Source organism: Porites lutea, chromosome 13 (assembly GCF_958299795.1).
Source record: "Porites lutea chromosome 13, jaPorLute2.1, whole genome shotgun sequence".
Lineage (NCBI taxonomy): Eukaryota > Metazoa > Cnidaria > Anthozoa > Scleractinia > Poritidae > Porites > Porites lutea.
The window spans coordinates 8,694,217-8,718,628 of record NC_133213.1 but is presented as its reverse complement, the minus strand read 5'-3'; the positions used below and the strand labels follow the sequence as shown (position 1 = coordinate 8,718,628).

General features: G+C 36.8%; 2 protein-coding genes across 2 annotated transcripts in view; one reads left to right on the top strand and one right to left on the bottom strand.

Moving 5' to 3' along the window:
- Window positions 1-173: 173 nt before the first annotated feature.
- LOC140922990 (pentraxin-related protein PTX3-like) lies at window positions 174-11,238 on the bottom strand. The gene is made up of 4 exons (XM_073373039.1): window positions 11,055-11,238; window positions 4,173-4,410; window positions 3,602-3,726; window positions 174-1,869 (listed from the first exon to the last, which is right to left on the bottom strand). Exons 1-4 carry the CDS (start codon window positions 11,233-11,235, stop codon window positions 1,592-1,594), a joined length of 822 nt encoding a protein of 273 aa, XP_073229140.1. The 5' UTR covers window positions 11,236-11,238; the 3' UTR covers window positions 174-1,591.
- A 9,040-nt stretch (window positions 11,239-20,278) lies between these two features.
- Window positions 20,279-24,412, top strand: part of LOC140922992 (female protein-like) — a 12,672-nt gene continuing 8,538 nt past the window's right edge. Inside the window, exons 1-2 of the mRNA XM_073373040.1 lie at window positions 20,279-20,386; window positions 23,632-23,814. Of these exons, the coding sequence (XP_073229141.1) occupies window positions 23,634-23,814 (181 nt within the window). The 5' untranslated portion in view covers window positions 20,279-20,386; window positions 23,632-23,633. The remainder of the gene's footprint in view (window positions 20,387-23,631; window positions 23,815-24,412) is intronic.

The window sequence follows — 24,412 nt, the reverse complement described above, 5'->3', positions numbered from 1 at the left end:
AATAACTAAGATAGTACGCGCGTTCTGATTGGTTAAAAACCTATGGTTTATTTTGTCGGTAAACGCATAGTTTTATTTAAAGTTATTTTATAAAAGCAACAGATCACACTTTCTATGGGTTTACCGGCGTGACAACCCACTTGGGATGTTGGAAGAATACTCGCCTTCGGCGATTCGGTGATTTACAACTGAAGCTTTTCTCGTGTTCTCCCAACATCCCGCGTGGGTTATCAAGCCGGGAAACCCAAAGAAAACGGTTGCTTCGATTCATTAACTTCTTTATTTTGATGTCAACCAGTGATAATAGGGACCTTGAGCAACGACGACGACGACAGTGAAAACATCACTAAAAAAAATGAGTTTTCGTCCTTTCAAATTTTATCGCGTCTATCTGGAACCGCTCAATTCGTCAAATGTAGGCGACTTTTCCTGGAGTTGAATTCTTAAGGGCTTTATCCTTCAAATAGAGAAGAGAGTTCAAATAGAGAAGGGAAAATTTGTCGTAGTATGTCCACGTCCTTCATAAAACGTCGCAATGGGAGGTTTCACGTCGTAGTCGTGCAGTGGACGTCAAAGAAATGTACTTAAAAGCGTGATGCACGTGTAGAGCAGTTGTTTTGCTGTCGTCGTTGCTTAAGGTCAAGTCATAAAAACCTGAATTTACGATATATCCCCAAATATATCTATCTACTTCTGTTCAGCACCAAAACAACATTTTGAATCAAAAACCATAACAACAAATTAAAGGGCGTTTCCATTTTGAAAAAAAACTCTGAATGAGTCCGTTCGACTGTTCAGTCCCATTTACATTAAGACAGGGGCACCCAACGACTGAATGTTTCCAAATACGCCCGAATTTTCTCAAATGCTTTTCTCTGAGGCCTGTTCGGTAAATTTGGAGATCTCTGTTTGTGTTCGGATTCGTTAGGCGGACTTGTTTCGTCTCAAAAGTTGTAGGTGGCTTTAACCGACCCTGATGGGCCCGGTCGAACGTTCAAGTACATAGAGTAGCCATACTTTATTAGGAGATTCAAGGGGACGCTTTGTCTTTACACCGAAATTTTCAGGAGTACCTTTTTAAAATGATATTTTAAACCTTGGCAATAAAATGTGAAAAAGGCAACCTCCGTCAATTTTAAGTAAGTCATCCAAAAAAAAAATTAATAATAATTCGAATATCTTAGACGAATGGTGAGGTAATCCAGAAGATTTCGGCCTTTAATCGAATTTAAGAAATTTCTTGGCAATATTTTCTCTTTCGTTGGATGCCTTGGTAAGAGTGTGTTATAAAGGATATTCCTGCTCATCGTAAGTAATGATTGCATGGGTATTCACAATAAATAAATGTCAAATACAAGACCAAGTCATTGTGGATACGTAATGCAAATAAAACGTGTGAGTTTTCTAATGCCGGGTTTTGGTAACAAGCTTTATATAACACCAGTTTTATTGATAATCAAGTCGATCAAATCCAATTTCAGACTTTTTAAAAAAGCACGCCTATGGGATGTCAAACCAAATAGCTAAATTCCCTTGATTAAAATTGTCTAAATCACCCAAAAATGATCGTTGTCAACAATGCTTTATCAGCTTACTCAGATTTACAAGATACGGAGATTTTCTTCACTTCTCCCATCCCTTGTAAGTCAGCCATGGAAATAATGTTGCCCTTCCCGGCAGCGCACGACTTGAATAGTTCGGAGATATCTTGGTCACTCATCGAACGATCCCAAAAGTTGATGCCTGCCATTTTCCCCACGAAGCTGAAATCGGCATTGAAACTAAAGCTAAAATCGGCATTGGAACTTTCGTCTTCCGTCCACCGGTGACATTGTCCAAATACCAAGTTTTCTTGGCCGGGGTCTAATACTACAGTGTAAAGAAAAAGTTTAAGGTTAAAATTATTATTCTTTAACGCCCGCGAGATTTTCAGTATCATGTCGTGTTCAGATAAAGACTGAAGAATTCAAATAAAAGGTAAATGAAAAAACTGTTTGGTGCGTGAAACACGCAACGAGATAAGTAATTTAGAAATCGATTGCCCTTAGGTCTCCCCTAAATTTTTTTTCGGGCCTTCGGGCCTCAGTTTGATCTAAAAATAAGCAGGGGACCTGGGCCGCCGGGGCCCGTTCCCTGGATCCGCCACTGCTTTGTAAGACAAAATGGTTCGTTCCGCTACCCTGTCTTAGACAAAAGATCTTATTTCTTGAGATCGATTCATTTCTTTTCTTACACAGAATTATCTATTTTTTCTCAACTAATATCAAGTGATATTCAGCTTGTAAATGAGATAAATTTGACTGAGGAATAAGCGGTAACTTGAATGAAGCGAGGCCATACTTTTGATTTAGGAACTGTGCAATAATTATCAGGAGGGGAGGGGGGGGGGCTGAAAAACTAGAGTTATCTAGCAAAAACTTAGACAGTACCCCCCCTGCAAAACAAAAAAAATTAGTTCTACGCCCCTCTGTTATGTTAAAAATAACGTCGCACCCCCCCCCCCCCTCCCACCACACTGGTAAACTCAAAACTGGACTGAGCTGCCATCACAGCTTCAATAATGACAAACGTTATTATGTAACATCTAGTATCGAGAAGGATGTTGATTGCTTGATTGAAGATTTAGACAAAGCATTTGCTAAGTACCGGGGTGCTTACCACATTGGCTCAAAATCTAAAACTTCTGAAGCCAGAAAGAGAAAGGAGCAGAGAAAAAAAATCAAAGAACAGGAAATTGAACGCTTCAAATAACAGACGAAAAAGAGCTTGCATTATATTTAGATCCTTGGGAGGAGAGCCTGTTGAACTTTGTTATGAGCTAAACATATATGAAATTCAGCAAATCGATTCAGTCGATGAAGAAACATTACTTTTATTCACATCAAAAACCGACAAAGCTTGTCTACGAGATCTGTTTGATTCCCATTGTTTTATGGGGGAAGCTGAAAAACAAGTTCATGATTTTTCCTTTACATATGATCAGCTCAATTAATTAGAAGACGGGTTAAAATTGATCAGTTGTGAATTTGCTTTTCATTTTGATGGAATATTTTCAATAATCGTTTAACAGCTGTTCGTGTTGATATTTGTTACAGTCTAACATGATACCTGTATTGAGAATCTTTTATTGCGTTTAATTTTATTTACATTTCGAATAAAACTTAAGGCCCCCCTCCGTCAAATGAGTGATTTTACTTTGAGCCCCACCTATCTTAGCAGCAATTTTATGTAATGCCCCCCCTCTAGTTTTTCAGCCCCCCCTCCTGATAATTATTGCACAGTCCCTTAGCAAACGAACTTACGGGACCCATAAGACAAAATCGCTCGTTACGATACCCTTTTTTAGACAAGAGATCTTATTTCATGAGCCCAATTCATTTCGTTTCTTACACAGAAGATATCTATTTTTTTCAACTAACATCACGTGATATTCAGCTTGTAATTGAGATAAATTTGACTGAGAAATAAGCAGCCATTGAGTGAAGGCACACTGATATGATTCAGAATCCCCCGGGCCTAAGTATAGTGTCATCTTAGGGAGTGCCCAATTAAGATAACAGTTGTTAATAGTTAATAATTTAATGATAGAGGAGCAAGTCACCTAATTCCCGATTGGCTGGTGTATACACCAGTTTTCCATCTAAGTAAAACTTCCATGGGTATCCTGTTACGCAGAAATGGTTCCACTTGTCAAGACGAAAGCCTTCGGACGCAGAGAAGAGGACCCTGTGGATATAAGCCAAATTGAAAGTTGATCAAAGAAAGGGTTCTTCAAATAAAGCAATTATTTGGCGTGTATTGTTCTCAGCTCTTTTGAAGTCTTGGCATTTTATTTTCCCTCTGCCGGGTAAGACTAATCGGTGGAACTGCACGGCGTGGAACCGTGGAACCGCGGAATCGCGGACCCTGCGGAACCGGCGGAACTTACTGAAACTAAGGAAATTACTGTTTTTATTTCAACTACCTTTGGCTAACGCGATAAAATATTATTTACAATCAATTAAAACATCGATACACTGTTCATATTTCCTGATTACCTAAGGTAGTTTTTAACGACGTGCTCAAAATGGCTATTCTCTGTCTCTCTCTTTCGCAACAAGTTGAGAATCCTAGCTAATTCAGCTTACTGCGCCCAGTTTAAAGAAGAAAGATTTAAAATGACTTTCACCTACGTTGCGCCAACAGTTACGAAGGAAAGATAGCCATTGTGTGTATACAAGCCAAGGTCCAGGGCACCACCAAGTCGTTTTGATCCTGTGCTGAATAAACACCCTTGACGACGGTCATTTTCAAGTTTGAACCAGATACAGAAAGTAAATGAATCCAACGGCCCACTTAATTTCCCTGCATCAATGTAGTCAGCTGTTGGATTTGCGAAAAGGAAACCTTCTTCCTTAATTGACTCGCAAGCTATAAAAGAAACACGTCGTTGATGTAAATCAGAGTCTGTCCTCATAGAGGGCTCATATTCTCCGTTTTACTGTCGACGTAAGGTCGAGGTAAGGTCGAGTAGGAGACTTGGTGGAGGTGATGACGTCACTGCTTACAATATTCCTAGGTAAAATGTCGAGGTAAACCGTTGATATTTAAATAGCTGTATTCCACGTCTATTTTAACATAATAGGAACAATATAAAATAATAAACGTGCCCAGACTTTCCCGCTCTATAGCCTCTTTGATTGTGATTAATTAACGGAAAATAGGTTTTAAATTATATAGGACAACTCCTGTTTTATTTTTATAATGATTTTAATTCTACGAGTTCGTAAATCATAGAATAGTATTCTCTACTTATAATTCGACTTGCTTTCAGTTTTATGCAGTCTGTTTTGTTCTTTGTAGTTGTTCTTTTAGCTTTTGCTTTAAAAGATACTTCATTTCTTCGACATCTTGACAGTTCGTAAATTATTTCTTGTGTCGGTGCTAAATTGAATCAAGCCAAAATTGCCAAAACCAGGCCAAAAATGAAGAAAAGGACTCACGGGCCATATTCTGCTGACCATTTTCTCCATCCTATCTTGGCGTCGCCAAGAATATGTGACCAAGGCTCTCAGTGCTTCGTTTCGTCTTGGGTAGACTCCGTTCCTTGGCTGAGCTTGAGTGACTTCTCAGTTGTCCAATAGAATTTAAAATCTATTTTGCGATAATCACAATCAAAGAGGCTATAGAGCAGAAAAAAGTCTAGGCACGAATATTGTTTTATATTGTTCCTATTATGTTAAAATAGACGCGGAAGACAGCTATTAAATATCAACGGTTTACCTCGACATTTTACCTAGGAATATTGTATGCGCCTTTGATGCTGCTTCCCTATCAGTCACAATGAACTTTACTCGGGTGAAACAAGTTGCAATTAACAAAATCACTTGGTATAAGAATTGACGAAAAACTCAGTTCGAATTGACACAACGAAAAACTGACCAAAAAGAGCGCTTCTGGAATCGGGCCATAACCACCTAGTTCCCAGGCGACATAGCATCTTTATCAAACTTTAACCTAATTTCGACTTCTGTAGTACTTTGTGGGAAACTTGTGGGGTAACTTTACAACGGACGCTGCAAAAATTACAGAATACAGCAGCTTGCATCCTGACATTCTCAAATTTTTTCCAAATTTTGGAAAGGTTAGGATGGAAACAAAACATACTTGAGGCAATCGTGGTATTCTATTGCCTAGTAGCTTCACGAGACTATTTTGCGTTGAAATTCTCTGAACGCAATACAAACTAAAACCTGACGGACTCAGAAATTTACAGTGACGCAGAATTATTTTAAAATAGTGTTAGTTTAATTGGTGCTACATTGTGGCAAGGCCTCTTTTGCGAAACAAGGTGCACGAAGTACCTCGGGTCTTTCAACGCACGGCATCAACGGAAAGAAGTTCCTCAACATAGAGTTGTTTATAGAGTGTTTTCACATGACGTCACGGCGGCCATATTGGTGTCCCAAAACAATAAAACAGCGGCCATGTTGGTGTCCCAAACCAATCCTCTGGGAGCTGAACTCTTTTCTTATGCAAACGCTTTCTTTTGTTCCAATAAATTTGCATAGATGCTGGTCATGTGAGTGAAAACACTCTATACAGTTATATAAAATAACTAAGATAGTACGCGCGCTCTGATTGGCCGAGAGGAGTGTTTACATGAGAGTATGTAAACATGGTTGTGGCGTCAAAATGTTTTGATTTTCCCGCGCTAATCATGCGAGCACGAATTTAAAAAAGTTTTCGAGTTCAAAACTCGACAAGTTTACTTTATTTACCCATTCCTCCGTCGGCTGAAACTTGGAAAATCGTTACGAAGAAGGTGTGCCAATTTTTTTTCGCTTAAGCTGACAGTTTAAGCGAGAAAAAACCCGTATTTTGAACAGCATCTTTTTGCAAAACAAGAACTGATTACGCGTGCAAGACTTCGTGTACAAGACTTTGTGACTGGTAAGAATTTCTCTTTTAATCAGTGCCATAACAAAGAGTTTGCGTCTTTTTCTCGGGAAAGGTACTTTATAAAAGCAATAGAAAACTTTTTTCCTGTCCCTCGTCTCGGGTTTGCATAACTGTCTCGAATTCTCCCAACCCCTCTCGTGTTTATATCAGGCTATGTAAACACAGAAAATAAATGTTTTCTATTGCTTAAATAGTTATAGCTAGGTAGTTATAGTTTGAGAACTTGTTGTAAATGGCTGACGAATTGCCTATTTAGACAAAGTTTCATTATGTTTAGTGTGAATTATATAATTACAATGTAATGAGTTAATTTTTTAAACAACCGAAAAAGTAAGTTTGGTTCAACCTGTACTTTATTTTGAAGTCTGAGTTACCACGACGGCGACGACAACAAGTACTTCAAAACCTTAGTAGGTTGAACAACGAACCTGCTCGTGCATAATATACTCTTTTTGGACATTTCTTTGCCTTCATTGTAAGACTACGACATGAAATTTCCTAGTTTCACCTTTATGGAGGACATGAAGAAGAGACGACTAGCTTCTCTTTCTCTTTCTGAACTTGGATATGGTTGTTAGTTATACGGTTCCAGAAGAGTTCGCTTGCATTTAACAAAGCAAGCAATTTACATACATACATACATACATAAACTTTATTTATCCTCGGATTTTAGAGTAGCTTACATAGCTAGTATCTCCGATCCTAACTAATTTTAAAAGTTACAACATATATAATATAATATTAATTAAAGTTAAAAGTTAAAATAATCGCGATAGCGAAGAGAAACACAACTATTATTCACTTTGAAAGCAAAATTTTAATGGCCTTCGCGCGTTGTGGAAACTCCCTGACCAATCAGCCAATGATTAGGGAGCTTAAGTAACTACATCGGCTATGGTGGTGGACACGTCACTTTAAAAAAGTGCGTCAGTGCTTTCTTAGACTTTGTCGCTCTTAATCCATCTCTTTCATTTTGTCAAATGTTTGCGAATATATCTGGAGTTCAATTCCAAAGGACTGTTTTTAAGTTAAAACTAGAAATGTTGAAATGCTGTTTTGAAACCTATTGCTTTTTTGCGGTTCTCGTTGCAGTCGTCGTTGCTGTTGCTTGAGTTCTCTAATATAGTGCAATCAGAAGTATCCCCTTAGCTTGGGAATATTTTGCAACGTTTTCGAATGTTTTAAAACGCCCTACATTCAACTTTTTACAATAGAGGTGATTTTTTCCCTTGGATTTATAAATGTTTCCGGATTTATAACATTTAGGTTATGTTCCGATTTACAGGCACTTAGTAATACATTTGTATAATAAAACCTATTAGGATTCTGAACCGTTTTCCAAACCGATAAGTCGGCGGCTGGAAGGAGACTTAATAAGGAAAACAAATATATTTCTATATTCCTTTACTGTCCCTCCTCAACTATTACTTCAAATTTCCTAATACGTTCTTTGAAGGACACACACTTCGGCGATTTTTTCCTTCTGTTCCAGACGTGGGTCGATACGGATTCCCAGCGGTTCAACTACACAGGGAAATTCACCTGCATCTCGGCAATGGTCGTGGATGCGAAGTCCTGGGGACAGTACGTCAACGTAGCCTTCCAAATTTCAACTTTAAGCAAGCGGCAGGCTTTTTTGGTGCTTTTGTTTTTGTTTTTGTGTTTTTTTAGGCATATTTTTCTTACCTATTGGCTAGTTTCAATTTATTTATACTGCTGGCCCCATACAGGCACCCCAGGTGTTGCGATAAACGTATTTCTAGTCATGAAACAAATTCCTAACCCGGCCTGTTAGGGCTTGCGTAGTTAAAGTTAAGAAGATACCAAACAAGTGTGTTCTGAATTCGAAAGCACTAGCTATAAAAGCTTTTAGTGACTTTTGCATTCCCCGCTTTTTCAAGAAGTCGATCCATGTCTATCCTTGCCATCTGTAACAACAGTCGACAGAAAATAGTAACAAAACTGACCGTTATATTTCAATTGAAGTTATTTATGTGGTTTTTCTTGAATTTTTTTTCCACGTGAGAGAGGGCGAGCTGCGAAGCCTGAATCCATGGGATATTTAAGTTCGAACTGTAAGAAACAATAAGTTTGGCTCTTTGGAAAATGGAAATGGAAATGGAAATGACTCAATGATGGTGCAACATTTTTCTCTGTCTTAAGTGCACGATGAAAATTCACAGGAAATGGAAGATAAAAACTGACATTGTGTTATAAAAGACAGGGCTGTGGCTTATGGTTCCACTTGAGTTCTGAACATTTTGACGTCATTTCTACGGTCTATAAGAGTGTAGACCATGGAAAATTATTTTCCCTTTTTAAAAATACTTTGTGGCTCTACCTTCCTCTGACGCGACCATACCTCGACCTTACTTTGGCAGACACTTTGGCAGTAAAACGGAGAATTTCTGGCCCTCTACGACTACTAGGGTCTCTACAGGCAACCCAAGCTAACAATGAGATTAATGTTTGTGATCTAAACCATTCTGGGTTTTACTTTGTTTTAATGCTATCCGATATTGCTATTTATTATATAGACATGAGTGTTTTACTGGAAAATATACCACTCGTAAAATTCATAAAAACTACATCCGGGACCCAAGTGGTTTATTTTCCATAATCTCACACGTGAGTTTATCAATGACGTAATAGCGGTAATTTCCATCTATTATTTTATCAATGTTTTTTTGTCTATATAATAAAAAGAACTTTGCACGACGGCTTGAAGATATGAATTTTATTTTCTCGTGGCAAAAACAATATTTTACTCACTCGCTGCGCTCGTTCGTAAAATATTGCTTTGCCACTCGAAAATAAAATTCGTATCTTCGTGCCACCGTGTAATATCCTCTATGTATTTTTTTCTGTGTTCATTTTTTTTTTCAAAGAAGTTTGCAGTCAAACCAAAGTCATCCCAGCCTCTCATTTAGTTAAACCCTTAAGTTTTAGCATTAAAATGGCACGTCTACTAGTCTTTTGAATGATATCCTAAAAATATTATGGGCTAAGTTAAGGGTTCTTGAAGTGCAGCAAAAGCTCTTCAATTGTTAAATAAAATCAAGAATTTTAAATAACGGATGACTTGTGACACTTTTCGTTTATTGTTACTCTTGCGTCTATTTGAGTACTGGTTTTGTTCATGGTTGCTACAGACACTATTTGATTCCCTGACTATTTTTCTAAAAATTAAACCCCGTTATTTTTGCATTTCCTCTACATGCAGTGTTAACAGTTTTAAGTTACCTTGAAGGGGAACTTTTTACTTGTTTCATCAACGAAAAACTTGAAATGCTCCTTTTAGCCATCCTTAAATTTTCTTTAAAATTTCAATTTTTCATGACCCCAAATCTCCCCTTGGGTCTCCATAGCCTAGAAAAAATATCATTTGGTCTTTGCCTATTATCTTAGGGGCACCCAACAACCCTTCACTGTAAAATACCTGTACGGAGAAGCAAATATTGCGTAGAATTTTTCTATTACTTGAGGAAGACTAAACTTTCTAGATGACCGTTCCGTTCATGTACAATTTTCGACGCTTATTTAATAAATTCGCTACGATTTTCTTCAGTTTAATTTTTCACTTTTCACTTCCCTGGTTAGGTTATTTTTCGTACAAAAAAGGAAACCTTAAATTTTCAGATTCTAAAATGTGATGGAGAGAGGAATCAGAGAAATTCCCTTTTCCGTAGTGGGCTAACTGCAGCTAAAATTTTCGCCAAAATAATAATACTGATTGCAGAAGTCCCTGTAATTTCGAAAACACTCAAGTTCCCCTAGGATAACCAAACAGGTACAAATTTTAAATCACCGTACCGTTAAGAAGGCATTTCTAGAGATCTAAAAGTACTCTGGATAGCCTAAAAAGTGCCTTCAATGTATTTAGCAGGAAACAGTCGTTGGTGCCCCTGGTATCTAACCTGCGGCAACCACAGCCACAAAAGTCTTTTGGATCTGACGTAAATTGCAGTTAAAATCGGTCAATGAACCTTTTGTAAGAGAGACATTTTAAGGAAATAGATGTGTTTTCCCTTGCTGTTCACCATATATAGAGAAGAAGCAATCAATAACATCGAGCTGCTTGTTAACTCCACTGTTTGGATAACTGCCTTTCCCTTCTCTTTCAAACGCCCCTAGAGTCCAACCCCTTTGACAAAAAAGGAACCCCTTTCGCATATCTTCCATTGAAAAATGGTACTGTCTTAAACAAACTTTCTTAATTGATAAGGATAAAACGCTTAAACGCGCGCGAAGCTGTCTTGTCATTTTCGCGTAACGTTTAAATTTGTTAATATTGAAATGCTATAATCATAACGTGCGTCGTGAAAAATTTTTATTTAAAGGCCCTTTTAAGTACTTTGATGATAGATTTTACTACCCTTCCATACATTTCGATTCTTGAATTCCCTAACCTGATGTACCTGAAGCATGAAGAGGTACATTTGTAGCGCTTACGGACGTGAGCATCTCCGTATAGAATAGACCATCATATGCGGTGCTCCCCGGCTCATTTGTGTGTGTTTGTGGCCAAGGGTATAAATACTAGTTTTGTATACAGTTTATTTGAATAATCTAAAAATAAAAGATAGTGAGAGTGCGCTTGAAATGTTTCTTACGTTCACACTGCTCCCTGGAGGCGATTTCCTTTTTCAGTTCGTCAACCTTTTTAATAAGTTTTCTGATACGGGTGCCAATATGGACCACTTTAACTCGACGAGCTTCCATAGGTTTGGTCTGCTCCAACAAAGTAATTAGCACCACAAAGCCAGCAATGGCGGTCAACTTCACGGCAGCCATATCTATAAAATTAAGAATAAAACGGATTAAGAATAAAGGACAATTTTTACGGTTCGACCATCGTGAGGCAAGCATACCTCATTGGGCCTGTCGCATACAGCAAAAGGACCAATAAGGAGATACCGTTATAACTGGTATCTTCTTCTCTACTTCAACTCACCTGTCACGGTAACCGGTCAATAAAGCCACCTTAGCCTGCTAATGTATTTGCTTGGAGACAGCGGTGTTCCCAAACGGGAGCTACCGTTATATCTCATTGATGACATAGTGCTCTTTCTTTGTGAAGCGAGTGCCGAAGGCCTTCGCGTATGGCAGGTTTAATATTTTTTGTCGGAATTCGCATATATGACCGAAAATCAAGGCTTGAAAACATTATGTTTTGCACCCGTCTTCGCAGACGAGTTTTATCGGCTCATGTCAAAATCAGGTTTTTAATGTATGCAAATACAAGACAAATTTGTAGTGAATGGCCTATTACAGCGCCTGAATGGTGCACACTTTCTAACTGCTAAAGTATGATTCAACACCTAAATGCTCGCTGATTTGATTTATACTGTCTATGATTTAGACTGTCAACGTCCTACTTTAGAAAGCTGGTTTACTCACTTAGAACAAACGCGACTGAATCGTAGCCAACAGTTACCAGCGCCTTACAAACGACTTATTGACGAGATCAAGCAAAACTAACTACGTGAGAATGACAATTTGCAAATAAGCAAATAGACGACTGTTTAACTGTGACAATAGACGGACTGAAACGCACCCAATTACTGATTACGAGTCTTCATAGCCAATAACATCACGGACGACGGACGACGGACGACCAATATCATCACGACGTAATTGACCAATCAGATCAATAACCAGAGTATAATACCATCAACTGACGTGATACAACTCACTTTGACACTGAAGATGACTACTGCACAGGTTGTCGAAACGTCAGTCACTGTCAACAACAACAGTCCTATTCAGGACTACGCTCACCCGCACGATCAAACTCAACCTACTTTTGAAATGACTTCTCGGTTCAAACCTTTGACAGTTTTTAGACTGTCTTGTTGTCATTTTTTGAAGTCTTTATTTTCTCAATGCCCTCCAAAGTGATAACAATAGTAAAAGAGTTTACGTTCAAGTCTTGGGCATGTTTTGGGTCCTCATTCCCAGAACACATTTTAACCCTCGCCTAGCGGCTCGGGCTAAAATAAGTATGACTCGGGCCCAAAACATATTAATGCCCAAGAACATAAACTCTATTGCTTTAATGAAAAATCGTGCGTTAAGTGAAGTTTTCATACTATAAATAAAATTCCTGCTTTCTTGAATATTTTGTATAAAACGCGCATACCTCTAAGCCATACCTTTTACGATAAAACTACCGATACCTTTAAAGGAATTTCTGGTTCTTCAGTATAACCTGATAAAGTTTGAAGTATGTTGTGATGCGTGAGTCGTAGCTACTCCCCCTTGTCATAGGTCTTCAACATAAATGAAGAAACTCATACACTTTTTATGCGCCAATCTTTTACTACTGCTTAATAACAGAGCTCAGCTCGAAATGCCCGGGTTTGTAAATCAGCACTATGCAAAAACTTAAACAAGGACGTACACTCCGTTAGAAAAAATAGGGAGAATTTTGGACAGCCAGAGTGTAAAACTTTTAAAAGCACTAGCAATGACTAATAACACTAAAATCAATCTGTTTGACAATTTTTTCGCTAAACACGTTTTAATAGTGGTGGTTATCCTTTTCTCTTGGTTTTAAATTGTGTAAATAACACTTTACCGTTACGTTACGTTAACCGTTACGGGCATGCAAGTGAACTTTTCTCAAAATATCAAATAATAAAAATTTATATCCTGCTTCCTTAAAAATTTATGTGATACGTGCATACCTCTTTAAGCCTTACCTTTTAAGATAAACTATGCCTTCAAAGGAATTGCTGGTTCTCCAGTGTTACCTGATTAATAAGCTTCAAGAACGTTGTGATGAGCGAGTCGTAGCTACTCTCCCTTATCACAGGTCTTCAACATATTAAATGAACTGCGTTCTTTCTGAGGTTGCACAGATTCTCATAGTAACGTATCTAGCGGGTCTTTAATTATCGGTTAAAATATGACCATTTCAATATGACAGATGGGAACAAAACTGTAACAGCCACTACAGGAAAAACCAATCTAAATGAAAAAAAAAATACTTTGCAATCTTCTCGTAGCTACAGGCATTTTATATTTGATTTGATGGACACATTTATGGTAAAAAGTCTGCTTTTTCTCGTTTATTTGATCGTTTCCAATAAGGGAATAAAGTTACGAGGCTTGGTTAGGTAAAGTTTTGTTCGTATGAAATCTCCGTACGTGCAGCTTTAGACCAAATTGTTCTGTATTCATCACTAAACACTTCACGTTGGGCCAGCGGGGTTTTATTCTTGGACCTATTAATCAAATTAAACGCGTTTTCTGAGAATTATGTTGTCACAGCAATAAATCTTGAGGGTGGAATTAGGCCGAAAACACTTCAAAGGTGCGACAAGCAAAAAATAAACCATGTGCAATATTGTTATAGCTTAAAATTTTGCCCTTCCCGTAATTTTAAGTTACTGTCATTTGGTATTTCACATGTTTCGAATTTAATTTGAGAAATGACTGCATGTGAGATGCAAGATCTGAATTGGACAGTTACTAATTTACGACTTTGCCGAATCTACGACTGAAACAGTCAAGGATTCGACTCTGGTTCGACATTTGATTCAGACTTCGTACATTTTGAACGTGGCGAATATACTGCATTTATTATAGAAACTATTTTTCACATTAGATAACAAGTTGTTCAGCGACTGGGAATATTTACAACTAACGGAATTAAATTCGGCACCATTATATCCGACGTTTGAATCAGCTGCCGTAATTATTGTTTTAGTTTAGTCGACTAAATTAGGAGTTAAATTCGGCAAATGTGAATTTCGACGTTTGAACCGGGCCTTATCTATAAAGCACTCAAAGGAAAAGCACCGCCCTATTTTTCTAGGGTGCTGAGTCATCGAAAGTTCTCAGTCATTACGTTCCAGGGCAAAGAACTGCTCACAGTGCCACTGGCTAAACTTAAGACTTATGGAGACCAAGCGTTCAGCTTGTCTGCTGTAAGGGTAAGGCATAATTTGCCTCTCGGTATTCGCAATTCTCCACCAATAGCTAGTTGAAAAAAGAAATTGAAAGCTTGTCTTATTATAGAGGTCTTTGACTTTTATCTTTATTTCTAGTACAAGTATTTACATTTTTATTCTCTGTACATTTATCTCTGTAGCTCTCTGTATTATTAAATTTTAAACTTTTGACTTTTCAGTTTCCTGTCCAAAGCTCTGTTTTTAATTTATCTAGGTGATTTTCGATTTTAGTTTTTACAATAGCAAAATGATTGTAAAACGCTGTGAAAGATTAACTTGAATGAATGAATGAATGATTTATTTAATGTCGAAGACGTGGGAAGTGTTTGCACAATCTTCGGAGCCAGTGGCTCATGTTAAAAACGCTCGACAAACTAAAAAATACAAAACAAGATAAAATGTGAATTATGCATATACAAATATTGAGAAAAACCTAAAAACATCATAATTAAGTTTTAAGCACGTACAAATATTGTGTTATTGTGTCGTTTATTTTCTTTATAAAATATCAGTTTTTTCGATTATTATAGCACTATATGAAATATTCTCCTTCTTCTTAGTCTTTCTTGTATTATTATTATCATTATTATCACCATTATTGATTTAGCATCAGAATTATACAATGACGGAGGTGTTGTCTTCTAGTTCTTCTATATGGAGTTTTTTTGTTAATTGGTAACTGTGCACTCTTTACCCTCAATGTTTTTACTTAACTCAGATCAGTCCAAGTGCTTTTCAATATTGTTCGCAACTTCTACAGACCAGACATACTATAAAAGGCCATAAATCCAGCTGGAGTACCCTGGTGTAAATGTTTGACATGTGAAAATCGCCCTTTAAACTAGCGCTTAAGATGGAACCACTGATTTAGGCCAGCAACATTGACATTTTAAGTTTTAAGCACGTACAAATGTTGTGTTATTGTGTCGTTTATTTTCTTTGTAAAAAATCAGTTTTTTCGGTTCTTCTTTATATCTACGTGATCGATGTTTGCCAGGAGGAAAACGTATTATCATTCTGCACTAGAGTGATAAAAAGTGCCGGAAAACGCATGTTCAAACTCACACATTTTTATGCACCAATCCTTTACTTACTGCTCAGAAACAAAACAAGAAATTGCCGGCTTTGCAAATTAAGAAAGTTAAACAAGGACGTACACTCCGTTAGAAAGAAAAGAGACAATTTCGGACAACAAGAGGATAAAGCTTTTAAAAGCACTAGCAGTGACAAAGATCACTAAAATCAATCTCTGTTTGACAATTTTTTCCTAAATAAAACACGTTTTTACCGTGGTGGTTGTTCTTTTTTCTTGGTTGTAAATTGTGTACATAAAACTTTACTTGAAAAATTGATTGTTATCGCATGCAACTGCCCTTCTTTAAAATCCTGCTTTCTTAAACATTTTATACAATATTTGCATACCTTTTTAACTCCTTTTATTTATAAGATAAAGCTATCTCTTCAAGGGAATTACTGGTTTTTAGTGTTTCCTAATAGGGACCTTACGAAACCACGACCACAACGGCAACGGAAACGTCAAAAAGCAATAGGTTTAATGAGCAAAACAACAGCTCTGCTCGTGCATCACGCATTTTTGTACATTTCTTTGCCTTCACTGCACAACTACGACGTGAAATGACCAAATTTCAAGTTTAGTTGGGAACGGGAACGGCAAGGCGATAAATTCTACCATCTCTGTCCGAACTTGAGCGCGTCCCCCTCTCTTCAGCTCCAGCTAAAATCCCCTTCTTTTAAGTAACAGGACGAATTGGGATAATCGCGAAAAAGTTTAAAACGATGCGAAGTCTGTTTTTTAGCGACGTTTTCATGGACGTCGCCGTTGTCGGATCGTAAGGTCACTAATAAGGCTTATAAAACGTTGTGATGCGTGAGTCGTTGCTAATCTCCCTTGTCGTAAGTCTTCAACATAAATGAATTGCGTTCTTTCTGAGGTTGCACGGATTCTCACAGAAACAGATTGAGCGGATCTTTAATGAGCGGTTAAAATTCAACCATTTCAATATGATTGATGGGAACCAGGCGCTATTAAACTACTACATCAGGGGAAACAATCTTAATGCAAACCAAGTACTTTGCAATCTACTGATAGCTACAGGCATTTTTCTTATTTTATATGATGGACATAATTATGGTAAAGGTAAAAACTTTGCTTTCCCTAGTGTATTTGACTTCCAATAGGGAAAAAAGTTACGAGGGAGTTAATTTTTGTTGTTATGAAATCTCGGTGCAGCTTTTCTTTATTCATCACTAAACACTTACATTGGACCAGAGGGGTTTTGTGCTTGAACCTGCGCCAGAGAATAAAACATGTGCAACATTATTTGAACTTGAAATCTTGGCCTTCCCATCAATTAGCATCAGAATTATTTAATGACGGGGGTGCTGTTTCTAGTTCTTCCATATGGAGTGTTTTTGTTATTTTCTCTAATATGTGCATATCTTTTAAGGCCTTTCTTCTCACGACAAAACTATCTCTTTAAGTTTTGATTTCCCTGTCGCGTAAACTTCACGTGCATAGGTACGTAAAATTTTACGCGCGTAAATAAAATAGAGTAATGTATGAAAGGCTGCGCGCGCGTAAACATAAAACTGACTTGAGCAAGGTTCAACTTTTACATTTCCTCGTGGCTTTCCATTTATTGCACCTATTTTATTTACGCGCATAAAGTCTACGTGCTTACTCAAGTTAAAATTACGCGACAGTGTAAATCCACCCAAGGGGAATTGCTGATTCTTCATCATAGTCACCTGATAAACGTTTAATTGTGTCGTAGTTACTGCCCCTTATGTGATGGGCCATCAACATATACATGTATAATGAATTCCGAACTTTCTGAGGTTTCACAGATTCTTTTAGTAACGGATCGAGCGTCGATCTTTAATTACTGGCAAAAAAAAAATTCTATAATGTGATTAACAGGACCAAAATTGTAACAACCACCAAAGGAAAAACAATCTAATGTCCCTCAACTAGATCTGTTGCACTGCCACCCTTACCCCCTTGCAAAAAGCACAATGTTTGCATTCACGAAAATATTCTTCCGCCACTTCTCCTGTCCAAATGCAGTGAGGCTAACTCCAGCTGGAGTAACCTCACGTACTGCATTATGTAAAAATCGCCTAAGCGCCGCTCAAGGTCGAAACACTGACATTGGACATCTTCACAAGCTTTAATAACCTACTACCTTGATTATGCACGCACTATGAACGTTGCAACTTCCCATATTTTTAAAATTTGGTTTGAAGAATACACTCTTTTTGTTTTATAAGAATGTTGTTTTTCCGGCCCAGGCTGAATATTCTTATTTTTCTGCCGATTTTAGGCTGAAAATATCCTTGTATTATTCTTAAATTATAGCTTATGACATTTCCGTTTTAGAATTTATTGGGGTATATGTATATGTATTACATGTACCGTTCATCGAACTGTCATTAGCGTTGAACATTTTGCTATAGCTAGTGCAGGTTTTTTCGTTTTGTTGGCTAGTTTCGCCGTTCAGAGAAAGGAAAAATTTTATACGGTAAAGTTAAAAACATAAAATTGTATTGTATTTACAGATGTTTCAACACACAAAATTATATCTATCCTTTTCAAAATCTCAGCCTTGGCTTTATTCTTAAAATATTCTTAAAATTTCGCAAATTTCAGCCTCGATATTCTTATGAAATATATTCTTATAAAAAAAGAGTGTATCATAGTAATTTTTTATCATTCGCCTAAAACAATAACTAGCTGTAAAAGGGATTTTTTCTGGTGAATGAGGCTCCATGGTTGAGCGATATAAGAGCTAGATGCCCTTATACTTGCTGGAAACTTCGATCAAGAATAATCATTATAGTTTTGGTCTTCGCTCCTTCAGTTACAGGCAGAATAACTTGAAACTGTTACTGTGAAAGTCTGATCGCCAAGGTCAATTCAGAGCTAATAGAACTATGTGAGCATCCTATTTCCCCTGCGCAAGATTTCTAAATAGAGGCCGGAATTTCGAAACATGCTGCTTTTCGTACCTTTACGACCAAAGGGTTATTTAATTTTCTCAAGGCTTTGCTCTGACAGCAGTTTAGAACAAAACAATTTTTTCTAAGGTTGAAAATGAATAGCGAGGCAAAAGAAAATGAAAAATGAATATTAACAGTTCAGGAAAATATTGAATTATGAGCAATGTAGTCTTGTTATCAAAGTAAAGTATTATTCTTCCCCATCAAAATCATCATCGTCATCATCTTTTATTTACACTACTCAAGTACAGAAAAAAGAGATAATACAAGAAACTATAAAGACCAAAATGGTAGAGATTATACAGCTAAAATGTACAATTTTTAAATCAGTGTGCAATAACCAAAGTAGCAAAGCTTTCGAATTGGCTGCTGCTTGAGTATTCACAAATTAGGAAAGAAATGAAGGAAAAAATAATTAAGATTAAACTAATTCACGAAGCAATAAGCGTTATGAAAACGAAATGGTATTAACGTTACATTATAAGTTACAAGTTTCAGCTAAGCAAGAAATAGATAACTGATGTGATTATGAAAATAAAAAGAGAACAAAGTAAGTTTTAGTTGGAAACTTGGAAGGAAAGAAACTGTGACTGATATCTGAGGAGATGATTTTTATATCGCTTTTAAAAGTATCAGTAGAAAGCCGTCTCAAGTTTGTTGGTACCATTTCCGATAATTTGGAGGCTACATATACAAAGGTAAATTTCTCAGTGTTGGTCCTTAATTTTGGTCGATAATAATTGCTCTAAGATGTACAATATTTGGTGTATATAAAATCGTTCGGGAGAAAATTTATTACACAGATCTGATTCAGTTGATTGGTTCGACACGTCCTAACTTCTACGTCTGACCCAAAGACGATCTTAAATATAAGACGGCGCTTTGCCTTTAAGTGCTTTATATATTAGGCCCGGTTCAAATGTAGAATTTCACATGTGCGGAATTTAACTCCTATTTTAGTCGACTAAAATAATTATATACGGCAGTTGATTCGAACGTCGGATATAATGGTGCCGAATTTAATTCCGTTAATTGTAAATATTCCCAGTCTCTAAACAACTTGTAATCCAGTGTGGAAAATAGTTTCTATAATTAATGCATTATATTCGGCACATGTGAAATGCGACGTCGTCTGAATCAAATGTCGAACCAGAATCGAATCTTTGACTGTTTCAGTCGTAGATTCGGCAAAGTCGTATCTAATTTGCAACTGTCGAATTTAATTGATTCAGATCTCGCATCTCACGCGCAGTCATTTCTCGAATTAAATTCGGAACATGTGAAATGCGACGTTTGAACTGAGCCAAATAGCAGTAGCTTAAAAATAATACGGGAAGGGCAAGATTTAAAGCTATAACAATATCGCGCATGTTTTATTTTTTGGCTTGTCGCTCCTTTGAAGTGTTTTCGGCCTAATTCCACCCTCAAGATTTGTTGCTGTGACAACATAATTCTCAGAAAACAAGTTTAATTTGTCTGATTAATCGGTCTAAGCGTAAAACCCCGCTGGCCCAACGCAAGTGTTTAGTCTAGTGATGAATACAGAACAACTTAGTCTAAAGCTGCACGTACGGAGATTTCATACGAACAAAAATTTACCTAACCAAGCCTCGTAACTTTATTCCATTATTTGAAGTCAAATACACGAGAAAAAGCAAAGTTTTTACCATAAATGTGTCCAACAAATCAAATAAAAAAATGACTGTAGGTACGAGAAGATTCACAGTGATTGTTCCCATCTGTCATATATTGAAATGCTCATTTTTTAACCGATAATTAAAGACCCGCTAGATCCGTTACTGTGAGAATCTGTGCAACCTCAGAAAGAACGCAAATTCATTTAATATGTTGAAGACCTGTGATAAGGGAGAGTAGCTACGACTCACTCATCACAACGTTCTTGAACCTTAATCAGGTAACACTGGAGAACTAGCAATTCCTTTGAAGGGATAGTTTTATCTTAAAAGGTAAGGCTTAATTAAAGAGGTATGCACGTATTATATAAAATTTTTTAAAAAGCAGGATATAAATTATTATCATTTGATATTTTGAGAAAAGTTCACTAGCATGCACGTAACGGTTAACGTAACGTAACGGTAAAGTGTTATTTACACAATTCAAAACCAAGAAAAAAGAATAACCACCACTGTTTAGGGAAAAAATTGTCAAACAGATTGATTTTAGTGTTATTAGTCATTGCTAGTGCTTTTAAAAGTTTTACCTTCTGTCTGTCGAAAATTGTCCCTTTTTTTTCTAACGGAGTGTACGTCCTTGTTTAAGTTTTTGCATAGTTCTGATTTGCAAACCCGGGCTTTTCGTGTGCATGTTTTGTTATTAAGCAATTAGTAAAAGATTGGCGCATAAAAAGTGTGTGCGTTTCAAAATGCGTTTTCCGGCAGTTTTTATCACTCTAGTGCAGAACGGTGCTATATTTCCCAGCTGACAGAAATTGATCACGTACAAATGAAGAAGAACCGAAACAACTGATATTTCACAAAAAATAAATAAATAAATAACACTGTAATACAACATTTAGACGTGCATAAAACTTAAATTATGTTGCTGGGTTAGCAGTTATTCAAAGCTGTTAAAGCCGGATGTCTAAGGTGTCACTCACTCAGTGGTTCGACCTTGAACGGTAGTGCAGGGGGCTTTGGCGATTTTTACATACCAAAATTAGATTTGTGGCCTTTTGCAGTACTTCTGTTCTGGAGAATTTGCGAAAAAATATAGCACTCGAACTCAGTTGGCGTAAGAACAAAAATTGAGGGTAAAGTATGCACAGTAACCAATCAACCAAAACACATCGTATGGAAGAACTAGAAACAACACTCGTGTCATTAGATAATTCTGATGCTAAATAATGATAATAGTAATAATGATAATAATAATTTATATATAATTCATAGTAATTAATATATTCAGCTACTCTCTCATAGCGTTTTACAATCATTATACTAAAATGACGTAAAAACTAAAAGCTAAAAATACCGAGATAAATTATTATAGAGCTTAAATACATGTACAAGAAATAAAAGTTAGTCTGAAAAGTCTAAAGTATTTAGATGAAAGGCCGTTTCTACTCCATCTGTATAACACTTTTTTCTATAATTTCTTTCAATTGGTTTTTTCCGTCATGTAATTTCTTAAAATAGTATTTTTAAAGTTTGGTAATTTCCGTAATTTATTTTCCGTCATTTTAACAAATTTCAATTGAAGGAGTTAAGATTTATGATTTTAATGTCTATTATTCTATTTCTGTCTTTTACATTCGTAAATTCAGTCTGTTTCATTTCCCCATTTTCTTCGTATCTATTACTCGTTTTTGAATTTTTTTGTTTGACGGATCTTTAATATCTTAATTTATTTCACCACCTTTTGGGTCTCGGGGGAAAAACCAAAGAAATCATACAAAAACGTGTCGTCAAAGTGATATTTCAAAATTGTCTCAAATTTCACTCACCTTAGGGCTCGTGAAATTACTTACAACAATTTCGAAATATCACTCGTGGTATTTATGCCAGAAATCACTACTAATCATGCTATTACCTATATTAATCTACTGTGATCAAGACGCCATTATGGCTCTTAAATGTGATCGAAGATCATTGCTATTTCTTGGGTGTACATATGAGGCTATCAACTCGATGTAAGATTTGGTTCACTCTTAGACTGTTTGCAAATTGTTTTTCTCTAAAATCACATAGAGCCTTTCCCTCAAAAGTAACATGAATGTGCTCTAAAGTTAACTGATTTGTGGAATACAAGTTTATTGTTTGATTTAAATTATAAAGTTATTAATGGGAGCTTCGCTTTTAGCCCTGGCGAAATCTATATATTAAGTGTTAAAATTAAATGTACATGTGTGCAAATGTTAAACTACATTTTGGTATAATTGATTGAACTGAGTGCGTTTGGTTTGAAGCCGCAAAATTTACATGCACTTCGTCGCCGACTATGGAGCTACTACTGGCGTTATTTACATCAGAAGCTTCTCTAACTTTTGTAGATCGTCTTCCCCTAGCTAAGGAGATTAAGAATCTTCAAATTGTTTGTTGGTTTGTCGTTTTTTTTTAGCCATGGTTTGAGCATTGAAAATAGTAGCGTGATTTCTTTGACAAACGATGCAAGAAAACGGCGGCTCGAACATTGCAATGGCTTCTCGATTTTGATAGCAGGACCTAATACAGCACAGGGTATTAGGTCCTTACAAATCACGCCTTAGCAGTTAGAAAGTATGCTCCATCATGTGCTCTGTAGTACGCCATTCACTACAATTTCGTTTCTTTTTTGTCTTTGGAAAGTTTTGGGAAATCTTGTGTTTTGATTAAACTTCAAAACCTATAAATATTCAGTGGACATATTCAATTAATTTCTGTACGAATAGACCTATTCAGCTAACTCAGTGTTGTACCCAATTTAAATCTCCCGGGGATAAGATTCTTTGTGTACTGTATTTGCATTATAATGTGGCATTCATATTTAAATGATATGGAAATTCCTGAAACAAAACGTTTTATTCCCAAAGGGTTTGAATTGGGTACAGCGTTGAGTTTAATAGCCGAATAGGTCTATTCAGAAAAGATCAGCGGGAGGGATTTGAATTTGATCTCAGAAGAAAAAATATTATGAACCTCTTAAATAAAGGATACTAAAGGAAACGAAATCGGCCATCTTAACTTGGACATCAACGAAAAGGTGTAAAAATCAACCAAAACTCAACGAGGAGATGTTCACGCTCAAGGAACAAATAATGGTTGACCGGCCAGATAACAATTAAATTTTTTTGTTTCACATTTATCAATCACCCCATTTGTAAATAAGGTATAAATAGATTATTAAGTTGGCTGAACAGAGCTAGATAGGTTTTGGATTGGAGCTATTCATTGGCGGTGTGTTATTGAAGACTCGTTGTATGTATAAAGCTAAAATTTGGCACGGACAAAATATATTTATAAGAAATAACATTTGTTTAGTTAAATTTAGGATTTAAATTGTTTCCATTACAACATGTATGATTATTAACAAGCTTACATGGCTTTAATTGCTATTACCGTGACAGGTAAGTGGATGTAGAAAAGAAGATACCATTTACCATGAGTGGGTATCCTTTGTTGCATACGACAGGCCCAATGACGTACGCTTGCCTCACGATGGTCGAATCGTAAAAATTGTCCTTTATACTTAATCTGTTTTATTCTTAATTTTATAGATATGGCTGCTGTGAGGTTGATCGCCATTGCTGGCTTTGTGGTGTTAATTACTTTATTGGAGCAGACCAAACCTATGGAAGCTCGTCGAGTTAAAGTGGTCCATATTGGCCCCCGTGTCAGGAAACTCGTCAAAAAGGTTGACGAATTGAAAAAGGAAATCGCTTCCAGGGAGCAGTGTGAACGTACGTAAGAAACATTTCACGAGTAATATCTATACTGTATTTTTAGATTATGCCATTAAATAAATTGGATACAAAACTAGTATTTATACCTTGGAGACAAACACACAAAGAGGAGCTGGGGAGCACTCCATATATGGCCTATCCTATACGGAGATGCTCCTCCCGTAATGGGTACCTTTTCAGGCTTCAGGTACATCAGGGTGTGGAGTTCCCGATAGTAAAATCTATTATCAAAGTGTTTAAAAGGGCCTTTGAATAAAAAGTTTCCACGACGCACCTTATGGTTATATAGTTTTAATTGAGTTAAAAGTTATACGAAAATGACAAGAAGACTTTTCGTTTAAGCAATTTATTCTTATCAATTAAGAAAGTATAATGTTCAAGGCAGTGCCGGATACAGACCTTTAGAAAAGGGGGGGGGGGGGGGGGTGGCGGTCTCCAAAGAGAAAACGTAAGGGGGTGGTGGGGGGGGAGGCCCCCCCGGGCCCCTTCCCTGGATCCGCCACTGGTTTAAGTGATACCATTTTTCAATGGAAGGAATACGAATGGGGTTTGCCTTTTCTGACGAAAACGGTTTATAAAAGAGCAAGGGGCCCGG